At 41.7% G+C, this 18,573-nt stretch overlaps 6 protein-coding genes and 3 long non-coding RNA genes across 12 annotated transcripts; 4 read left to right on the forward strand and 5 right to left on the reverse strand.

Annotated features, from left to right (window-relative positions):
- Nucleotides 1-274: 274 nt before the first annotated feature.
- Nucleotides 275-3,287, reverse strand: LOC124314499. 2 transcript variants are annotated; one of them, XR_006911253.1, is made up of 8 exons: nucleotides 3,211-3,287; nucleotides 2,988-3,143; nucleotides 2,107-2,406; nucleotides 1,884-2,025; nucleotides 1,442-1,801; nucleotides 903-1,107; nucleotides 732-814; nucleotides 275-644 (listed from the first exon to the last, which is right to left on the reverse strand). It is a non-coding gene; the product is annotated as an uncharacterized LOC124314499 (long non-coding RNA). The 2 variants fall into 2 exon arrangements; XR_006911252.1 differs by having other exon boundaries at nucleotides 2,988-3,146.
- Nucleotides 398-2,600, forward strand: LOC124314445 (alkylglycerol monooxygenase-like). Its single transcript, XM_046779639.1, has 11 exons — nucleotides 398-516; nucleotides 578-622; nucleotides 745-869; nucleotides 948-1,099; nucleotides 1,186-1,214; nucleotides 1,291-1,365; nucleotides 1,433-1,595; nucleotides 1,656-1,807; nucleotides 1,875-2,009; nucleotides 2,072-2,185; nucleotides 2,250-2,600. The coding sequence occupies exons 1-11, from the start codon at nucleotides 451-453 to the stop codon at nucleotides 2,535-2,537; spliced, it is 1,344 nt and encodes a 447-aa protein (XP_046635595.1). The 5' UTR covers nucleotides 398-450; the 3' UTR covers nucleotides 2,538-2,600.
- On the forward strand, nucleotides 2,987-3,887 carry LOC124314509. Its single transcript, XR_006911266.1, has 2 exons — nucleotides 2,987-3,092; nucleotides 3,185-3,887. It is a non-coding gene; the product is annotated as an uncharacterized LOC124314509 (long non-coding RNA).
- Nucleotides 3,796-4,434, reverse strand: LOC124314491 (ATPase inhibitor mai-2, mitochondrial-like). Its single transcript, XM_046779708.1, has 3 exons — nucleotides 4,281-4,434; nucleotides 4,097-4,205; nucleotides 3,796-4,035 (listed from the first exon to the last, which is right to left on the reverse strand). The coding sequence occupies exons 1-3, from the start codon at nucleotides 4,337-4,339 to the stop codon at nucleotides 3,895-3,897; spliced, it is 309 nt and encodes a 102-aa protein (XP_046635664.1). The 5' UTR covers nucleotides 4,340-4,434; the 3' UTR covers nucleotides 3,796-3,894.
- Nucleotides 4,435-4,615: 181 nt separating this feature from the next.
- On the forward strand, nucleotides 4,616-6,090 carry LOC124314465 (26S proteasome non-ATPase regulatory subunit 14). The gene is made up of 6 exons (XM_046779676.1): nucleotides 4,616-4,859; nucleotides 4,938-5,087; nucleotides 5,147-5,363; nucleotides 5,422-5,534; nucleotides 5,603-5,803; nucleotides 5,868-6,090. Exons 1-6 carry the CDS (start codon nucleotides 4,767-4,769, stop codon nucleotides 6,027-6,029), a joined length of 936 nt encoding a protein of 311 aa, XP_046635632.1. The 5' UTR covers nucleotides 4,616-4,766; the 3' UTR covers nucleotides 6,030-6,090.
- A 1,221-nt stretch (nucleotides 6,091-7,311) lies between these two features.
- On the reverse strand, nucleotides 7,312-11,107 carry LOC124314513. The gene is made up of 3 exons (XR_006911272.1): nucleotides 11,019-11,107; nucleotides 10,787-10,848; nucleotides 7,312-7,766 (listed from the first exon to the last, which is right to left on the reverse strand). It is a non-coding gene; the product is annotated as an uncharacterized LOC124314513 (long non-coding RNA).
- Nucleotides 7,312-11,798, forward strand: LOC124314437. Of its 2 annotated transcripts, XR_006911203.1 has the most exons (6): nucleotides 7,312-7,387; nucleotides 8,177-8,900; nucleotides 9,624-10,286; nucleotides 11,012-11,306; nucleotides 11,366-11,483; nucleotides 11,598-11,798. XR_006911203.1 is itself a non-coding variant. In XM_046779622.1 (4 exons), exons 1-4 carry the CDS (start codon nucleotides 8,284-8,286, stop codon nucleotides 11,429-11,431), a joined length of 1,641 nt encoding a protein of 546 aa, XP_046635578.1. In that variant the 5' UTR covers nucleotides 7,760-8,283; the 3' UTR covers nucleotides 11,432-11,798. The 2 variants fall into 2 exon arrangements, 1 of the variants encoding a protein (XP_046635578.1); XM_046779622.1 differs by lacking the exon at nucleotides 7,312-7,387 and having other exon boundaries at nucleotides 7,760-8,900; nucleotides 11,366-11,798.
- A 390-nt stretch (nucleotides 11,799-12,188) lies between these two features.
- Nucleotides 12,189-13,608, reverse strand: LOC124314464. Its single transcript, XM_046779675.1, has 2 exons — nucleotides 13,046-13,608; nucleotides 12,189-12,963 (listed from the first exon to the last, which is right to left on the reverse strand). The coding sequence occupies exons 1-2, from the start codon at nucleotides 13,415-13,417 to the stop codon at nucleotides 12,346-12,348; spliced, it is 990 nt and encodes a 329-aa protein (XP_046635631.1). The 5' UTR covers nucleotides 13,418-13,608; the 3' UTR covers nucleotides 12,189-12,345.
- An 811-nt stretch (nucleotides 13,609-14,419) lies between these two features.
- On the reverse strand, nucleotides 14,420-18,472 carry LOC124314414 (zygotic DNA replication licensing factor mcm3-like). 2 transcript variants are annotated; one of them, XM_046779584.1, is made up of 12 exons: nucleotides 18,260-18,472; nucleotides 18,081-18,193; nucleotides 17,816-18,024; nucleotides 17,616-17,746; nucleotides 17,287-17,386; nucleotides 17,075-17,213; nucleotides 16,669-17,006; nucleotides 16,411-16,592; nucleotides 15,818-15,943; nucleotides 15,424-15,747; nucleotides 15,046-15,357; nucleotides 14,420-14,984 (listed from the first exon to the last, which is right to left on the reverse strand). In XM_046779584.1, the coding sequence occupies exons 1-12, from the start codon at nucleotides 18,329-18,331 to the stop codon at nucleotides 14,517-14,519; spliced, it is 2,514 nt and encodes an 837-aa protein (XP_046635540.1). In that variant the 5' UTR covers nucleotides 18,332-18,472; the 3' UTR covers nucleotides 14,420-14,516. The 2 variants fall into 2 exon arrangements, with proteins under 2 accessions (XP_046635540.1, XP_046635541.1); XM_046779585.1 differs by lacking the exons at nucleotides 17,287-17,386; nucleotides 17,616-17,746 and having other exon boundaries at nucleotides 17,075-17,133; nucleotides 17,807-18,024; nucleotides 18,260-18,418.
- Between the last annotated feature and the right edge of the window lie 101 nt (nucleotides 18,473-18,573).

An 18,573-nucleotide genomic window follows, 5' to 3' on the forward strand; every position in this document is an offset into this window, starting at 1 on the left:
CAACTACTAGTTGCTGCAGGTGTTTGATTCAATGTCATAATAATTGCTGAATGCATTTAAAAATAATGGGAAACAATTTTATTTCAAATGATTTCCCTTGTTGTTTAACCCTGATTGACTTGAATTTGAACGTAGACCCCTTATTGTCTCGTCCCCTTTCGCAACAATTAAAGACCTATGGCACGAACTTTGATTGCAAATTAAGAGTTGTTTTTTTCCGACCCTGAAAACATCGCATTAATTTGTTTGTAAAAGTCACAGTACTCAGCGGCCAGACGGATGATTGATATTTATTGAACTTTGGCTTCTATTGCTCTTATCTCAAAAGTAGCTGATAAACAAAAACATGCGATGGTATTTAAGGACGCCTTTTGATCACTGAGAATCGCGGTTGGGATTCAGAAAAGAATTGAGTTGCATAAACGTCGAACCAGCAGATTTCTACCGTTCATGGATTTCATTTCGGAGGCATTCGAAGGCTTAGGTCACCTTTTTTATATTGTTAATCCTTTTCAGGTTAGGGATAGTTCAAGGTAGAATTGTAGAACAAAGTTAATGGTTTTCTTGCAACTTTTAGACAAGTTTTCGAACCACGGATGAGGTGCCTCATTATGTTAGTCGGGTAAGTTACTCATTTATTGTATCTGTAAGATGTAAGAAGAGAATACATAAATAACAAATCATTGAACATAAAATTTCGAGAATTATTGAAGAACCTGGAGTTTGTGTACCATTAACTTGCAGGCCTCAACGTGGTTTTTTGCTCTGATTGTAATTGAACGAATTATACTGCGTAAAAAAGGCAAATCACCACCTATCAATGATTGTATCACATCAATGGCATGCGGGTTATTTATGGAGATAAATAAGTAAGTTAAGTTATATACTTTTATAATACTTACATGTTTTGTTGTTTTCCCAAGATTTTAAACGGTCTTTTTAAATAGTATTGCCTTGAGAGGCGCTACTACTGCTGCGTATGTTTACATTTACGAGTACTACCGCATATATGAGTTTCCCTGGGATTCATTGTGGACATGGGTTGCTTGCGCTATAGGGATGGATTTAGGATATTACTGGGCTCACCGTGCAACTCATGGTATAAGCCTGCAAATAATAAACGAAATATTTTAAATGGAGATTAGATATATAATATGCAATCTTTCCGACGTATGGCATAAGCAGAGGTGAATCTATTCTGGTCTCAGCATCAGGTAAGAATGTCCTTAATTTAACCGTTAGATTATTAATAATTTACAAATTATGAGATTGTTATTGCATTTCCATCAGGTTCACCACAGCTCCGAGGAGTATAACTTAACGACAGCTCTAAGACAAGGTGTGTGGCAAGGTTACAGCACCATGGTAAATTAAATTACCGCAATTAACGCCTACATTATTTGCTGAACATCTTTTCGTTTTTTATTTAAAGTTTTATTACCTGCCAATGGCGTTTTTCATTCCTCCGAGTCAATTCTTCGTTCACTCTCAATTTAATCTTCTATTTCAATTCTGGATTCACACGGAAGTTATCGATGACCTTGGTCCGCTTGAATGGATTTTAAATACTCCTTCACATCATCGTGTGCATCATGGTATTTACAAATACCTTTAAATTGTTGACGAGTGTAAATTTACCACCTTACACGATCTAGGATCAACCCGTTATTGTGTGGATAAAAATTACGCCGGTGTTCTCATTATCTGGGATAGAATGTTTGGAACTTTTGAACCCGAGCGAAGGGACGAACCTTTAGTTTACGGATTGATTGAGCAAGTGGACTCCTTTAATCCGTTTTACCTAGAAGTAATACTAATCAATAACTACTATTTGAAATTGATTCCGCTTAACATTATCAATTCAACTTTCCAAGTTCTTTTACCTGCGGAAAGTCTTCCAAAAAATGCAATCCATGTCAGGATTGACCAATAAGCTTAAAGCAATCTTTTATGGACCCGGATGGGTTCCTGGTTCCCCAAAGCTTGGCCATTATGACCAACTTCCTGAAGTATCTTCATAGAATTCTATAATTTAAAAACCAAATGGATTTAATATTATTACATTTCTTAGACAATTGTGAGAGAGAAATTTTCGCATTCTCTTACCCCACACGACCAGATATATGCTGCAATTCATTTCCTATTACTGAGTGAAGGTTACCGATTACTAGCAACCCATTACGAGGTATCGTCGTAAAATTAATTAAATATAAAAGGGAAAATAACTGAATTCTGATACTTTTTTCCAGGAATTTGATGACTGGCTTTTATACGCTTGCTGCGCCTACATCATAGTCTCTCTAGTCAGCATCGGACTGATGTTCAACCGAAATCCCTGGTTTCCATGGGTCGAAATGGTCCGCTGTCTGGTTTTCCTGGGCTATCAGCTCCATTTCAAATTATTTGCTACGGAAACAATTGGGATTAATTTAGTTATGAATGGGGTTAGGCTCTTCTACTTGTACTCGGCATTGCAGTGCAAAATCGAGTGCGTTCATCAATTCAGAGAAAAGACCCAAAAAGAGAAAATGAAGTAAACTTCTACAAAATGTCTATAAATAGTTAGCAGGATTGCGAATAAAATACATTGGGAAAAATCAGCGTCGCCAGGAAAAATTAAAACCTGTATTCTGTTCTCATCCGATTTCGTGAGGTAGATAAATATTACTTCGTAAAGCTACGACAGAACTACTTCTGCAGAAACCGGAATTCATGATGTTTTTTCGTTTTGAGAATTATTTAAAAAACCCGTTTTACATCGTCAGAATTAAATATTAGCCAATCTTATGGATTCATCCCTGTCTTTACGAAGTGCTTCTTTAGAAAGTGCAGTCTAACGAGTTTTTCTCGAAATTTATTTATACGACTAAAACTGGGTCGAGTTCTCATCTACTAGTTTTGAATGCCTGAAGAAACGCTTTTGTGATTAAAGGCGCCTTTTTTGTGTGGATTTGTGCACGTATACCAACTCAGCTATACCGACTTACTCAGACAATCACAAGCTGCGAAATAGTGTCAGCATGGATATCGTGCCAGGTTCGTATGTTGACGATTTTGGATTCTTCTTTGCCGACGAAATCAATCCGTTAAAGGTTAGATAACAATTTCAATTAGAAATAAAGCGTTATTGAATTGCCCAGTATCTTCTTAAAAGAAAAGATGAGTAACGGTACATTTTATATAGATCAATAAATGGTTAACGTACGCTACCTGCGGCTACATCATAGTCTCTCTAGTCAGCATTGGACTGTTTCTCAAACGAAATTTCTGGTTTCCATGGATTGAGATGATTCGTTGCCTGACTTTCCTTGGCTATCAACTTCAGTTCAGAATATTTATCGCGGAATCAGGAGGAAACAGTGTCCTTATGAACAGCATCCGACTTCTTCACTTGTACTCGGCTGTGAAGTGTCAAGTTAAGTGTGTTGGTCAGGTGAGAGATGCAATACAAAAAGACAAAATTAAGTGAATACCTACATCAAAAACTGTCGTGCGTGCCATCTTGAATACATTTCCCGAAAGACAATACAAGAGCTGCTTCCAAAATTATTCCTTTGGAAATGCAAAAAATTAATGGCCCCGAATAATTCGCAGTCGAACGATGTTCCATTGAATTTTTACTTTTCTTGCCACAGCATGTAACAAAGGTTCTTTTTTATGTTTAAATTCATTTGAAGTCTGCTCATGTGTATGGCATTATGTCCCCTAAATAAATTAACCTGTTTAGTAATATTTTAGGGCATAGGCTGTATACTTCCTTCTACAGTATCAACATCCTTCAGGGAAATAAATAGCTCAACCATAAACTAGAATTGTATTTTAGGATATACATTAAGGCTACACATCCTTCCAGAATTTTGATATCCTTGCACCACACTCAGGCATATCAAACAATTAGGCTTTCTTTTTCTGCTCCAACTCTGTGATTCTCTTTTGATGAATGTCAATTGCATCCTGATGTTCCTTCATGCGTTGCTGATGAAATGTTATCTCCTCATCAAGGTGAGTTTTAAGTGTTTTCAGCTGTTCAGTTTGCTAACATCCATATATAAAATCAATACAAGCTATACATAAATTGTAAGAAAGATATTTCTACCATTTTACGGAAGTATCGTTCCTCATCAGCGGCTTCCTTCTTTCCGAAAGTTCCACCAGCTTCTCGAATGGCACCAGCTCCACCATCTTGGCTGTAATAAGCTAAACGACTAGAGAAGGCAAAACAAATGACAATTATTTCACATCAGATAGGTAGAATGCTCATTATAATATTAACTACTCGCCTCATAATGGGTACATTGCGGGAAAGCTTGAGCGCTGCAACAGATCGAGTCAAAGCCATTTTGTTTTGATGCGTAGACTCGGTGATTCACAAGTCAAACAACTGATTTACAAAGAGAATTCGTAACGACGTCAGACAAACGCTCGTTTGGATTTCTACAAACGTCGCAATCGACCAAATAAAATTTTATAATAATTAAAAGATACATCTGAAGAATAAAATTTCTTACAATAATGTATTCTCTTTAATGGAAGAACTATATTGATAATTAAAAACTGGGTTTGATAGAAACTGATAATGAAACATTTTTCATTCATTGTTGGGCAATGTTGCTAACCAGCATAAGCCCGTCGAAAAACGTTGCGCGGAGCGTGAATTGACTATTCTGTGACGGAAGGATTCATTGTTTTTACCGGCCGTTCTACTACAAAGCAGTTTCCTTTTTCTTCATTCGAAAAAAAGTTTGAACTATTAATTTAAAGAGATAATGGATCGTCTATTACGGCTCGGTGGTCCGATGTCTGGCCTCGGACAATCTGCTCCGCCAACTGATGCACCGGTTGTCGACACAGCCGAACAGGTATGACAGATTCGTTTGCATTTACAATAAATTACTTACTATACCTATTTAATTGTTTTCACATTTTTTTTATAACAGGTTTATATTTCTTCTTTGGCATTGTTGAAAATGCTTAAACATGGACGAGCTGGAGTTCCAATGGAAGTCATGGGACTTATGCTTGGAGAATTTGTTGACGATTACACAGTCAGAGTGATTGATGTATTTGCTATGCCTCAGTCAGGAACAGTATGAAACCATTATCATTTATCAATTTTGCTCACGGTAACTTAACTAACTTTATGTAGGGTGTCAGTGTTGAAGCTGTAGATCCAGTGTTTCAAGCTAAAATGTTGGACATGCTCAGGCAAACTGGCCGCCCTGAAATGGTTGTTGGCTGGTACCATTCCCATCCTGGATTTGGTTGTTGGTTATCTGGTGTAGATATCAACACACAGCAGAGCTTTGAGGCCTTGTCTGAACGTGCTGTTGCTGTTGTTGTTGACCCTATTCAAAGTGTCAAAGGTATTACAGATTTATTCATTTTTTTTTTCAGTTGTAATAAATAGTTTTTTATTTACAGGCAAAGTTGTCATTGATGCATTCAGGTTGATAAATCCAAACATGATGGTATTGGGACAAGAACCTCGCCAGACAACATCAAATCTTGGACATTTACAGAAACCATCAATTCAGGTGTGTTTGTTAGATTTTACAAAACATTACATTTTTGCAAGACTTCTGTAATTGATGTGATTCTCCAGGCCTTGATTCATGGACTTAATCGCCACTACTATTCAATCAGCATCAACTATCGAAAGAATGAACTCGAACAAAAAATGTTGTGGAACTTGCACAAGAAATCATGGACTGAGGGACTATCGCTAGCCGAATACGAGCAACACTGCAAAAGCAACGAGCAGAGTGTTCGCAGCATGCTCGAACTAGCCAAAACTTATAACAAGGTAAATTCTGAAACATACCGGACTTTGTTGGTAATCAGATGTTAAAATGATGTGTGTTGGACAGGCTTTGGAAGAAGAAGAAAAGATGACACCCGAACAACTCGCAGTAAAGAACGTTGGCCGTCAAGATCCCAAGCGTCATCTAGAGGAGGAAGTGGATGTACTGATGACTTCTAATATTGTCCAGTGTCTGGGAGCTATGCTTTCTACTGTGGCTTTCCGATGATTTACTTCAGCTGACGCACCTCTCATATCTATCCGATGAATACAATAATTCTCAAAAATCATTATTTCACATGCGAGTAGACGAACCAACCACGTACAGGGTAGAGAAAATGGGTCGATGTCATAAGTGGTTACCCCCCGCATTCAAACCTTTCAAAAAACAAAATCGTCCAAACACGTCCTGCTTGGTTTTCATCGGATTCGCTTGCAATACAGCTTCAAAGCTGCCATCGAAAAAGCTCCCCGTTTTCTGATCCCTTTTTAATGCACTCAACTTGGAACAGCGCAAGAAGGGTAAAGGGGACTAGTAGATCTTTGTGATAAAGATTATATCGATCACCCGGAATGAAAGGAGCAAAATAAAACCTAGACCTGAAATAACTCTACGCGGATTTAGGAAGGAAAAGCAGAATGTATGGTGAATGAAATGGTGTGGTTGCTCAAGATTAACAACGCGCCACCCACTGAGCATTTTAAAATAAACTCGAGTTGTTTGTGCTACGTGTTTAATGGCCTGCTTCTCGTGCTGTTCTGGGCTATTAGTGCATAGGGCATGAGCCGTGAAAAAAAAGATTGTCTCAGACAGATCGCGGGTTTTTTTATGTTGTCGTTAACAAACGCGATCCTGCCAACATCCACATCTGTCCTTCTTGCCTCTGTATATATACGTAAATGTTCCGACCTTTGTTATTTAGCCGAGCGAGTTAATATAACTACGGTTTCCGGTTGTAATGAGAAGAAACAATAGCTAGCAGGGCTGTAATAATAGATAGCGATATTTTTGCAGCAGAGTCCCCGCACAGACTTGCTGTCGGGTTGCAATGCAGTCCGACCTATTGAATAATTGAAAAGCAATTCGTTTGGCTGCGTGCGCAGGCTGTAACTACGCCGGGATTACAAGGATAAAAAGAATCTACTATAAATAAATGTCTGTAATAGAAAATAATAAGGAACCGCGATGGCGTCTTACCTGGATCGATGACGCCAAAAAAGTAAAAAAACCTGCAAAAGGGACACAGTACGCAACCGGTGGCGGCCTATAACGCGGACTGGCCAGCCAGGGCGCCGTCGCTGCTGCTGCGGCTAGATCTTGATGTATACGTGTGCCCCCTATTCTTTACCCCTCTTTTCTTGTTAAAGGCACTTGCTGGTCTAGTACGTGCGTTCAGTTCGGGATTGGACGTCATTCCGACGAGAGCGCTTGGCGTCGCACGCCCCGCGACGCCGCTATCCACACAGACCAACCGTTAATCAATCAGCAACTTTTGCTCTGCAACTTTTTGATATCCGCCTAGCTGTGTGTCTGAACTATTGTGCCGGACCTCCAATCAACATCATTCCTCAACTTTTGGATAGTAGGTAAAAACATAAAGAACCGTAGGCATAGAAACGGACGAGAGATAAACAAAAGAAAACCACTATCCATCGATTTTCGATCCGACTTAATGGATAACACGCGGGCGGCGTGTACAAGATTCATCCATTTGAATCAGCCGCTATCAAGATTGGCCCACCTGTCAAAAAAAGAACTAATAAGGAAAAGTCATTTTATTTTTGTTTGTTGGGGGGAACAATTGTTTGGCAACTAACATTTGTGTGTGCGTCTGTGTGTATCTCCAGCAAGATCTAAACTTGGCTTAGCTGCGCAAGTTCTACCCTTCAGACGTGGATAGCGGGAAAATCCGTGAGAAGATGTTCCAACATCTGCCGGGGAGGAACGACTCCATCTATCACGAGGCTTTGAAGCACGAACCGAATAAGACGAAGAATAAGAGAGAGTCTTTTCCCACGTTATATTTATAGCAGTGGGCGGCTGCTACCCATTGAATGGCGTGACCCTTTTTGCGTTTTGACATTAGTCTCTTTCGTGTTTTGTTTTCGTCAATTGAAAAGTGCGCCCACGTAAAAATTGAAAAGCCGCTTATTTCAAATTGTAGAAACTGGCCGGGCGAAATTGCAAATACTAAAATTCACTTTGGCTGGGAGTAGCCAACCAAATAGCTCGGCTCTACTTGGTGGTTTCGTTGTAAAATCAATGAAGATGCATGGTTATATTATGCGAGTAGATCATGCCATCTGAAACTCGCCGTAATGGCCGTAATCAAAACGCATCGGCCCTGATGAGTTTTTGTTGTGTTTTCCTTGCAGTATCATAGCGCCCGTTTTCCGGCCAGCAGCAGCGCAGCGGACAATGGATTGCCGCCGCCAACTTGGAAACGTCGAGTAAAAGTTGATGTGAACGAAGAATCTGATTCATGGCAGACACTCGTTTGCCGGATGTGGTTCCGGCTAAAGATCTGGCGTCAGGCAAGGAAGCAGTCGAACTGATGTCCGGGAGCAGCGCCGCTCAGCTCAACAGTGATAGTAGTCAAGTGGAAATGCCCGATTGGCACATGACGGTTCTCAGTGCTAATGAGGATCATCCGTCAGATACGCCGATAGTGCACATATGGTCCAGTAGCGACTCGAACGACTCGAACGATTCGTCTCTGCTGGCCAAGCCGGAGGAAGTTTGCTCCCGTCTGGAGCATCAGATTGAGCACCGGAGCGATAGCCAACTCGGCTCGGATTCCGGCATTGACTCTCAGCTGGCGAGTCCCACCGTGATAGACGGGGGTTACAACAAGTTGCAAGAACAATCTGCCTTCGTATTGGACCTGTCGGCGAATCACTTATCCGTGCCGAGCCGGATGAAACTAGGCAGCCTGCGCAGCAGTCTAGAGAAGCACAACCAACAGCAGCAGCAACCAAAGTTGAACGAAGATGAACCCCCCATCGTTGAAAATATCGTTCACGGAACTGGAGAGCAGAGAAACGATCCGTCACCAGCTAATACTATTCCAACTTCGCCCAGATTTTTGCCACAGAAAAGGTCAGCATTATTATTTTATTATTCTTAAAATTCCGCCACTTTTTTTTACTTTTGATGTGCTACAGACTTTTGAAACTAACTTGTCACAAATGCCAGTGTGCTAGCCCTACATCTGTGTCAAGTACAAATGCATGTACTGTAGTAGATGCTAGACAAAATCAATATTTCCTTATGAATGTTTGATGTGGGCGGAGAGACGGCTAGTCCCCGACGGCAGCGCTCATGGCCGGTATACAAGTTAGACATCAAACTAGAGAAATAACAGGCAATTAGGAAAGCAGCACGGATGAATTGTTGATTAGAATATGGGGGAAACGTTTGACTGTGCTGCACAACGGATTTGTGCAAAACTTGTGTCTATTGTTAAAACGCACAGTGCTGCTGCCCTGAGGATTCCATCATTATAAACTGAAAGCTGCATCTTGTTCAATTTCTTGTCTTCTCTCGGGAGAAAAGCCCAGCATAGCTTTGTTGTGCTGGGCTGTTTATTTGTTTCCTCTTGAGCTAGAACGCGGAGGCATTTTCTAAAAATAAAAAAGGCTCTTTCTCTCCTCCGCGTTCCAACAAACGGAAAATGTAAAAAAGCAGGGAAAGGAAAAAAAGGCAGCCATCAATTTTCCATTTGACCTAAATATGTTAGTATACCCCTACGGATGTGGCTTGCCGCTAACAGAATAAGGATCGTTTTGTGATTTTTTCCCCCCCCCCCCCCATCCTATATAGGCATCACCGGAACTTTTTACCAGTGGATTACAGTCTGGACGGCTGGCAGTCACCACGATCGGACAATTTCCTGAAGATTCGTTCGTTGCCGAGTGAATGTGAGCAGCAGACGGAGATGGAAGAGACAAACAGTTTGGCGGTCAGCTGGTCCGATACTAGCAGCACTCCGATTACGACAAATCCCGGCCGTAAACAACAAGCGACAATTTCGTCACCCAAGATCTGCGTTCAACGAGATGCTCACGTCGACCGGAGTTTTCACGAAGGCCAGTCGTCCATCGTCAGTGAACGCAGTTGCAGTTACGACTCTCAAGAATCGTCGCACTTTCTGGCCGATCAGGAAAGCGATTCCCGATGTTATTCTCCTTCACGCAAGCCGAGCTTCGGCTCCATTTGCAGTGACTCGTGCACAGACAACAACATGGACTCGCGGACATCCATCAAGCCGACACGTTCATCTCATCACAATTCCTTGTCCAGAAGTTCATCTTCACGATCGACTTTCCTCTCAGTTCCCACCAGAGTACCTAATCACCTGTGGCTGACATCCACTTCCGATCAGCATCAAACCGATCACAACAAGGAGCAGCACGGTCAATCCTCGGCGAATTCGCAACTAGGATCCACGTCGTCGCTGATGGCATCGCACTTCAGCCTATCAAAGTATTATGTCATTGAACCCTTTGAACTTTGCTATTAGACTTCAAAGGCTATATAGGCCGGCAGAGTTGTCATGGATCGCGTGGGATCGTTTCTACAAAGAACTTTCCAGGAAGGAGAATAAGCAAGGAGGTTATTTCTTGAGTGCTAGGACGGAAATCCGCCGTTGTTTTATATCGAATTGCTCCAGAAATCGTCGTCGAGTCAATTATAAGAAAACGCACCGGTGACAGGCGTGAACACCACGCCCTGAAACGTCTGTCGACAGACGGCGGTCTACGAGAAATCCGTGCAGACAGGGGGGGGGGGGGCGGGGGGCAAATCTACGTATACTATCCACTGTCACGCAATCCTTGCTACAAAAGAATCGTGACCTATATTATATTCTACTACCGGAGTTGGGTTTAATTGGCGTGCAAGGGATTATAGACTTTTCTTGGCTTTCATCTTTGCATTCTACTATTTACGTATAACCAATTAGACAAGTAGCTAGGCAATTTTACCTTATTACGACTCATTCGTTTCACGATCCTTATAGACTTTTGGGGATGTCGAGACAAATTTCCTGGAAAGTGAATGAACCATGTTAGTAATCATGATTAAAGCTTAGTTAACTGTGTACATAACAAAAGACGGTATTGAGCTCAGTATATGAGAATGCCTAACAATGTAAAATATACAAGGAATAGTAATTGATCATTATCTCGGTGTGCCTGTATGTTAACCAGCCCGTACCTGCGGCTGTGCCTGAACGAAGGCGGAATCAACGACGCCCTGCTGCTAAGCCTTGCTGGAGACGAAACGAACCACCACGCCGTTCTCGACATGTTTGACGATCCTTATTACGATTCGGCAACCGCTGCCGCCGTCCAGTTATCACTCACCCAACGGCTGGCCTTCCCTCAGCTTTTGGTAGACAATGATCCAGAATCGGACAAACAAAACAATCGCCATCAGCAACGCAACCAACTCCCTAGAGAAGAGGGAAGCCTCAATTTCTTCGCCAAAATCATCACCTTCCTGGTAGGCCAAACTTTTTCCCGTACTATACGTCGATACTAAAAAGTTTTATACAACTTCAGGTTCTCGTGTTCGTCATCGTCCTAGTGGTAGGTGTCCTCGTCAAAATATCGCACACACCTCGATAGCTGAACGCCAACCAATCGATTCTTCTTTCAATCTTTTTTTTTGCGAAAAACTGTAAGATACGATTGATTTGTAATTCAATTTTGTATTCTCAATTATTTTACAATGTCCTTGCATTACCCTCCCCTTTTGTCTGGCACTCTTTCAACGTTGTTTGGGGCCTACTAGTGAGGACGGGAATAAGAGAAGCTGCAGCCGTTTCCAGTCAACATGACGTCAATTCACTTCTTCTTCGGCTTTCACGGGTTTGATTCGATTTTGCCGAGCGACGACGAGCGTCAGTGCGTTTCTCATTCAACTGACTGTCATAAGAACGAATTATGCACCGCTCGCTGGAACTTTCTCGCAATATACTGTTGGTTTTCTGTTGCTGATGCTCACGTCCTACTTATGATTATTCTGGTGCTCCAAATGATGAATAATTCCGTCTTGGATTGAACGCGACGACGACGACGGCCAAGGCCGTGTGTTTGTGCCAGTCGGACCATCGAGAAATAACAGGGGCAAGGCACGCCATACGACGACTATGCACACAAACATCTGACTTATTTCCCTTCGCGTGTGTCTTGAAACAAATCGATACGGCGCCTACATGCGTGAACCCGGCTAGACGCACGATAAGAAACAGCTGCCCCCACCCCAATCCCCGATATTCACGCTATGGCGGCGTGAATGTTGGTGGCTATACGGAAACGCCAATCAGAATAAAAAGCTGCCACACTATCCTACATTTAAACAAAGAACCAAACAATCGATAGATATATTTACGTCGTGACACTATTCGTCGTGTTTATTTCACTGGTATAAACTCCGAAAATGACCAAAAAGGAAATGAGTAATAGACATAAATTTAGGTTAGAATTTCAAAAACGGAATAACACGACTTTGTAAGATAAGTGGACATTCGTCTGTGGGTTTACATGTGAGAGTAGACGAGAGACATCGCCATGGTGATTCGGCTACAGGCCGACACACTTAGTCTCGGGAAGAGCTTGATCAATTTTTCACTGCTGAAATGAACGGCCGCTTCTAGGAGCTCGTCGACCGAGTGTAACTTGGCCCAGGAAATTAACTGATAAACGTTGTTCATTCGGATGTGCGAAATCAGATAACTAACGCATTGTTGTTTGAGATCTCCAACACCGAATTCGTCGGCAGCTTCAAACAATGACTGGGCTTTGATTTGGTTGATGGAGGACGAAACTTTGCCAGAGTAGATAAAGTGGAGAACGTCTTTGAAAATCTCTGAGCGGATGTGGTGGATCCTGATCTTGCCCTGACGATTCGCTTGTTGTATCATTGCGGCAAGCACTGGGCTTCTGGCCGTCAGAATGATGGCGTGTCCGCCCACGCATTGGCCGTTATCAAACTGAAACTCCACATCACAGTTGGTTTGACGAACGTACAAGTTTGTAAACTGCTTCAATGCATTCGTTTCACTTTTACTCGGGGCCTTTGTTGTCATCTCGTTAAACTTGATCCAAATTCGACAAGTAATCTCCTGGTCGTAAATCGCCGTGGAACTGTACATCAACTTAAAAACCGATACACGTCATCAGCCATAAAGTCTAAAACACGACACAAACAAAGACAGACAAAAAACAAGAAATATTTACCGATTGCCATGTGCACCACTTTTCGTCCATCTTGTTTGTCGCCATTTGATTGCTTCCTTCGTTAATGCTGACCCTAACAGCTTCAGGTAAGGCACTGCAACTCGATTCTTCGTCGATCTCATTGCCTCCGGGAGTAATCAGTTTCAAAATGAAATGAAAACGTAGAGCTTTCTGTGCATTGTTACTAGAATCATCTTCTTCAAACTGTTCTAAACGAAGTTGAACTGCATTCGCAGCATCACAGTGAACACGTTCAAGTTTGAACCAAGAGGAACGAACTCCCCGGTCATTTTTGGGCTCTGAATCCGAGACCACAGTCTTCCACACAATTTGCGTTACACCTTCGTTCAGTTTCCTTACATTTATCGACATTCTTTCCTCTTATATTTGCACAAAAATGACTTTTACTTATGTCAATTTGATTATCTTGATCGTACTTAATGTTCAAACTCATTAACTATTAACGACACTTCCACCCTTGAGCTGAGTTTAAAGTGGACTGAAATTTGGAGCAGACGACATTGCCAATTTTGACCTTGAAAATGGCCGATTTTTTCGAAATGTCTGAAATCGTTATTCGTTATCAGTAATATCCCGTAATAATTGAAAACTTAAACAAAATTGTTGATTAAACGAAAAAACTACAGCAGTTTAAGTTTATTGAGAAATTGTTTTTTATCTTTTAGTCATCCATTAAAGTAAACTGCACATACATGAATACGTCCAACCCACGTTTTATGATAATCATTTACACTGAAAAACATTCCAAATGCACGCTAGATCAAATAAACGACATGCTTTTGATGATGACGAGATGACTTTTGGAGCTAGTCGTATCCTTGGCTGTGTACTAAAGAGAGATAATAAGCATGAAAACGTACAAAAAGTGGATTACCTTGGGGAACAAAGGTATTAACCTGGAAAGATCGTAGTAACATTCGGCATTGTTATGGGGTTCATCCGTTTTATCGTTTGGTGTTTGATGGGAAACTTTGCGAGATCGGAGAACAAGGGAACATGAAAAAGCCTCTGGAGACGTTTGCCCGTTCTATTACTTGGGGGATGAGGAACCAAATATAAAGTGGATGGCGTCGGCGCCGTTGTGGAATGGAAATGTCTAGAAAATTGAATTCGTGGCTTGGTGCACTGTTGCTCTGCTTAAAAAGTATTGAACCAAAAAGTTTAACGTATTTTACTAACACTTAGCCCTCCCAAAAGTTCCGACACCAAATATCCATTACTGTATTGAATATCCTCTCTGTTTTGAATATATTGAAACTTCATTTCAAGTTTGCCAAGTTACCACATCAATGATCAAACTTTCACGGTCGTTTACGTAATGCCGTTTCATGCCCTAGATAACAGTCACTGAAATCTTTTTGTTCGTTTATTGATTAATCAGTGATGAATTATTAGTATCGAAATAGTAAACAGAAGGAAAGGTGACACCAAATCATTCGGATAAGGGAAATTAGATGAGAAAGATAATATCATCTGCTACCATGATTTGATTGGCCTCCGTCATTCTTTCGAATGCTGCCCGAGTTTCATGAGACTGGAAAGGCTCGGCCGAATGTTTCTCGACCAGATACGCACGGAAACGGCTGGAAGGCAGCGACTGGGCACGCGATTCGCGGAATAACTGGGTCAACGACTTTTTGAACAAATTGTAACGCTCATCGCTAATAGAAGCGGGAGTCTCATCTTCATTGACGGTCGTATCCATCGGGACAGAGTCCGTTTCCAAAGAGGAACCTTGAGATGCCGTCGTGTCTTGTGTTGACTTCTTGGGGCGTTTGGTGGTGGTGCCACTGGCCGTCGGTTGGCTGCTGGTAGCGTCGAATTCGTACGGATCTTCCTGAGAGGTTCGAGTGCGCTTCCTTTTTTTCTGCGACTCGGCAGTAGACACGGTCGTTTCGTCGACATCTTCTTCCGGTTCCTATGTTCGCCAAATCGTGTTACATTCAGACTCGAGACTAAATGGATTACTGTTAAATTACCTCCTCCTCTTCGGTATCGACTTCATCATCCTCTTCGCCGTCGTCTTCAACCTTCTTCTTCTTACGCTGCTTCTCAAGAACTCGTTTAAAGTAAGCAAATTGGACGAGCTCAATGGCCGAATGCGCGTCATCAGCATCGATGACTTTTGATAGACGTGCACGGGCGTGAGCCGTGGAGAGACGGATCAGCGTCTCGAGCGCACGAGCCGTTACCGGTTGGGTGCGCGCCACATCTGGATTTTCAACTTCGTGAGACCGGAGACGCGAATATTCTTCAGCGATAGCGTCAGCTGCTTCTTGCGACAATGTCGGCTGAGATTTGTCAAGTTTAAATATCATGAGAACTTTGCCAAATGTCACAAAGAATAACGAACCAACCTTAAGGGCGCGGGCGACGTGAATGTACTTCTTCATGAACTGCATGCTAACGACTTTGTCCGTTTTCAAACGGCTTGAACCGTGGAGAAGAGCGTCGTACTTTTCATAAAGCGGCGTCTCCTGGACGGTAGACTCATTCTCGTCCGGATTCCTGGTCGATAGCATGTCCAAATTCATGGCCAATGGGAGCGGTTCTCCATCTTGTTCTGTTGAAGCACGGTAGCGATGCATTCGGACAACATGGTCGGCGATTCGACGGTCCTGCTCAACATCTACCAGATCCAGCACGATGAACAACAAGTCGAAACGAGACAGTAGTGAATCCTGCAGAAAACCAGTCAACTGTTATCGATTATCTGCTCCAAAGCAATTATAGAAAACCTATTAAAAGAACCTGCAAGCCAATGTTTTCCATGGGTGTTTTGTATTGGTCATAGCGACCGTACACTGGATTGGCAGCTGCCAGGACAGAGCAACGAGCGTTCAGTCGAGCATGGATGCCTGCCTTTGCAATGGTTACCTGAAGGAAAGAAACAAAACAAAACAAAATTTACTGAGTTTTCATCTAATATTAAAAAGGATGGGCGAGACGAAAAAAATCGATCGACAAATGTAAACTTTTTTGCTTGAGTGGAGGTAAAGCTGGATTGGATCGATTTCAATAAATACTAGGAATGGAGGGAAACGAAATTCGTGGTACGGACTATTAAATATTTGATTGAAAGCAGAATAGCACGGGAACTCAATTAACTAGTGGGCGCACGCGGCCGGTGGACATCAAATTACCATTTTCAAAGCGATCATGGCAAAACGAAGTTAGTTTTCTATTTCTAGAAAAAATGTACACGTCTAATAAAGCAAGTGGGAAGTTTGATGCATTGCGGGGTTTTTGAACCAAATTATTTCTAATATTTCAAGTAAGTTTTGGTTCAAGAGTAATAAAAGAATTATGTCAGGCGAGACGTAACGCAGCAGTGAAATATTTACCGATCCTTGTTCCATGACTTCGTGGATGGCAGTTCGATCGATGTCGGACATTTTGTCAAATTCGTCGATACAAACAACTCCGCGATCAGCCAAAACCATGGCGCCAGCTTCCAATCGTCGCTCACCAGATTCAGGATCGTTGGTCACTGCAGCAGTTAAACCGACGCCGGATGAACCACGGCCTTTCAAAGAAAATCAGATTTATGAAACGGTAAAGATCGATATGACGGGAGAAAGGCAACCAGTGTAAGATGATACCTGTTGTAGCAACGGCTCTCGGCGCCGTGAAGAGGACGTAACGAAGAAGTTGAGATTTGGCAACACTAGGATCGCCAATTAAGAGAATGTTGATGTCACCACGAAGGCGAGTACCGTTGGGCAAAACCTTTTCTAGACCGCCGAGCAACATGCAAAGAAGGGCACGTTTGATGTATTCGTGTCCGTGGATGGAAGGCGCCAGAGATTTGGCCAAGAGCTGGAAGACGTCAATTGATTTCATCCGAGAGAATTTTTTACATTTGCGGACATCATCACTAGTGATGAAAATGGAAGCCTCTTTGCTCAGGGGGACAATGTTGCAAGCTAAGAGGATCGTCCTGTAAGATCAAAGACGAAATGTTATATCAAAGTTTTGGGAAATAATAATTCTGAGAAGACGCGTTACTTGAAGGCACCTGATGTGAATCCTCCTTGTTTTCCTGGTAACGAGCGGAAAGTGCCAATAACTTGGATACGATCACCAGGTTTGCATCGATCCACCAAGTCGTTATCACAAATAATGTCCACCGCACGAGGCAGTTGTCCTTTAATGAGCAAGGTCAAAAGAACGTGTTAGAATGGGGGTTATAATTTACGCTCCAAAAAATTTGTATCTACCGGCAGGAGCTTTTTCTGGCATTTCTTGGATCGTTAACGTTTGATGGTCTCTATAAGTAGACAGTCCATACTCTGTCTCTAGCAAATTGCCATCTTCGTCCTAAATTATTCAAAGACAGACATGAGTTCGTAATTATTGTAGACTTTTAAATTTCATTTTCATAAGTCATCCCGTAATTTATTCTAGTTTTTTTTTTTAAAGTTAACTAAAAATAACGACCTGTGTACTTTCATACGCCATCTGAGGATGCTAGATACAACTAGACTGAACTTCGAAATCTTTCCTTTCTTTCCTTCAAAAGTTCTATTCTTACTACAAGATAAATTACCTTGGTTGGATAGACGGAACTTGAAGGGAATGCATCAAAACTAGTCAAATCGGTGTAACGCCGTTCGATAGTTTTCTTTGTTGCAGGACAATAATGCACACTGCGAACGATCTTCGGTCGAACCAGAGAACCTAACATTTTAATTAAATTAATTAAATCAAGTAATTTATCTTAAGGTTTTAAAGAAATTGGATTCTTACACTTTGTGACAATCCCTTCAACACAGACCAAATTTCCAATGAATCGTGAAGTGAGACTTCTTGGAGTGACATGCTTTGCTCCAAAACTTCCTTCGAAACCAAGAAAAAACTCGTCATGCTCCTTTGCATAGCTTGAATCAATACCTCCAACAAACTCTGATAAAGCTTTCTGGAATGCCAATTGCTCTTCAAAAGCATTTGTAAGCAGGCTGCATGAAAAGAAAGGTGAGTCTTTCTACAAAACTTTGATAAGTGTTTATTTTACCCATTGGCTCTAGCAGCATTGACACGGCGAAGATCATTGATGTTGACAACCAACCTGGTTTGTTTGTTACTCACCATATCCTTTACAAGTTGAGTATAAATTCCATCTCGATTCTGCAAAGCAATAAAGTTAAAAATAACCACTTATTGAATTGTTAGTTCAAATCAACTGGTCCCTACGTAGTCGTCGAGAAATTCAGCATATTCACGTTGAATGTCTCGGATGCGTTGATCGACATCTCCTGCAGACATTTTCGAATAACCAGTGGAAAGCAAAGATAAAATTAATCTACAATAGCAAATTCAGTGAAAACACTGTAAAAATATCGATCGCAGGCTTGAAAACAAGTGTGACCGACTACAAGCACAGCAGACAACGGATCTATACAATGAAACTAAAGCGCCAACTCCCGCCAAAATACGCCATCTAGTGACATGACTGCATAGGCTGGCGGGCGATTTGAAATGAAATTCGGAAAATTTTATGTAAAAAA

Source organism: Daphnia pulicaria, chromosome 10 (genome assembly GCF_021234035.1).
Source record: "Daphnia pulicaria isolate SC F1-1A chromosome 10, SC_F0-13Bv2, whole genome shotgun sequence".
Classification (NCBI taxonomy): domain Eukaryota; kingdom Metazoa; phylum Arthropoda; class Branchiopoda; order Diplostraca; family Daphniidae; genus Daphnia; species Daphnia pulicaria.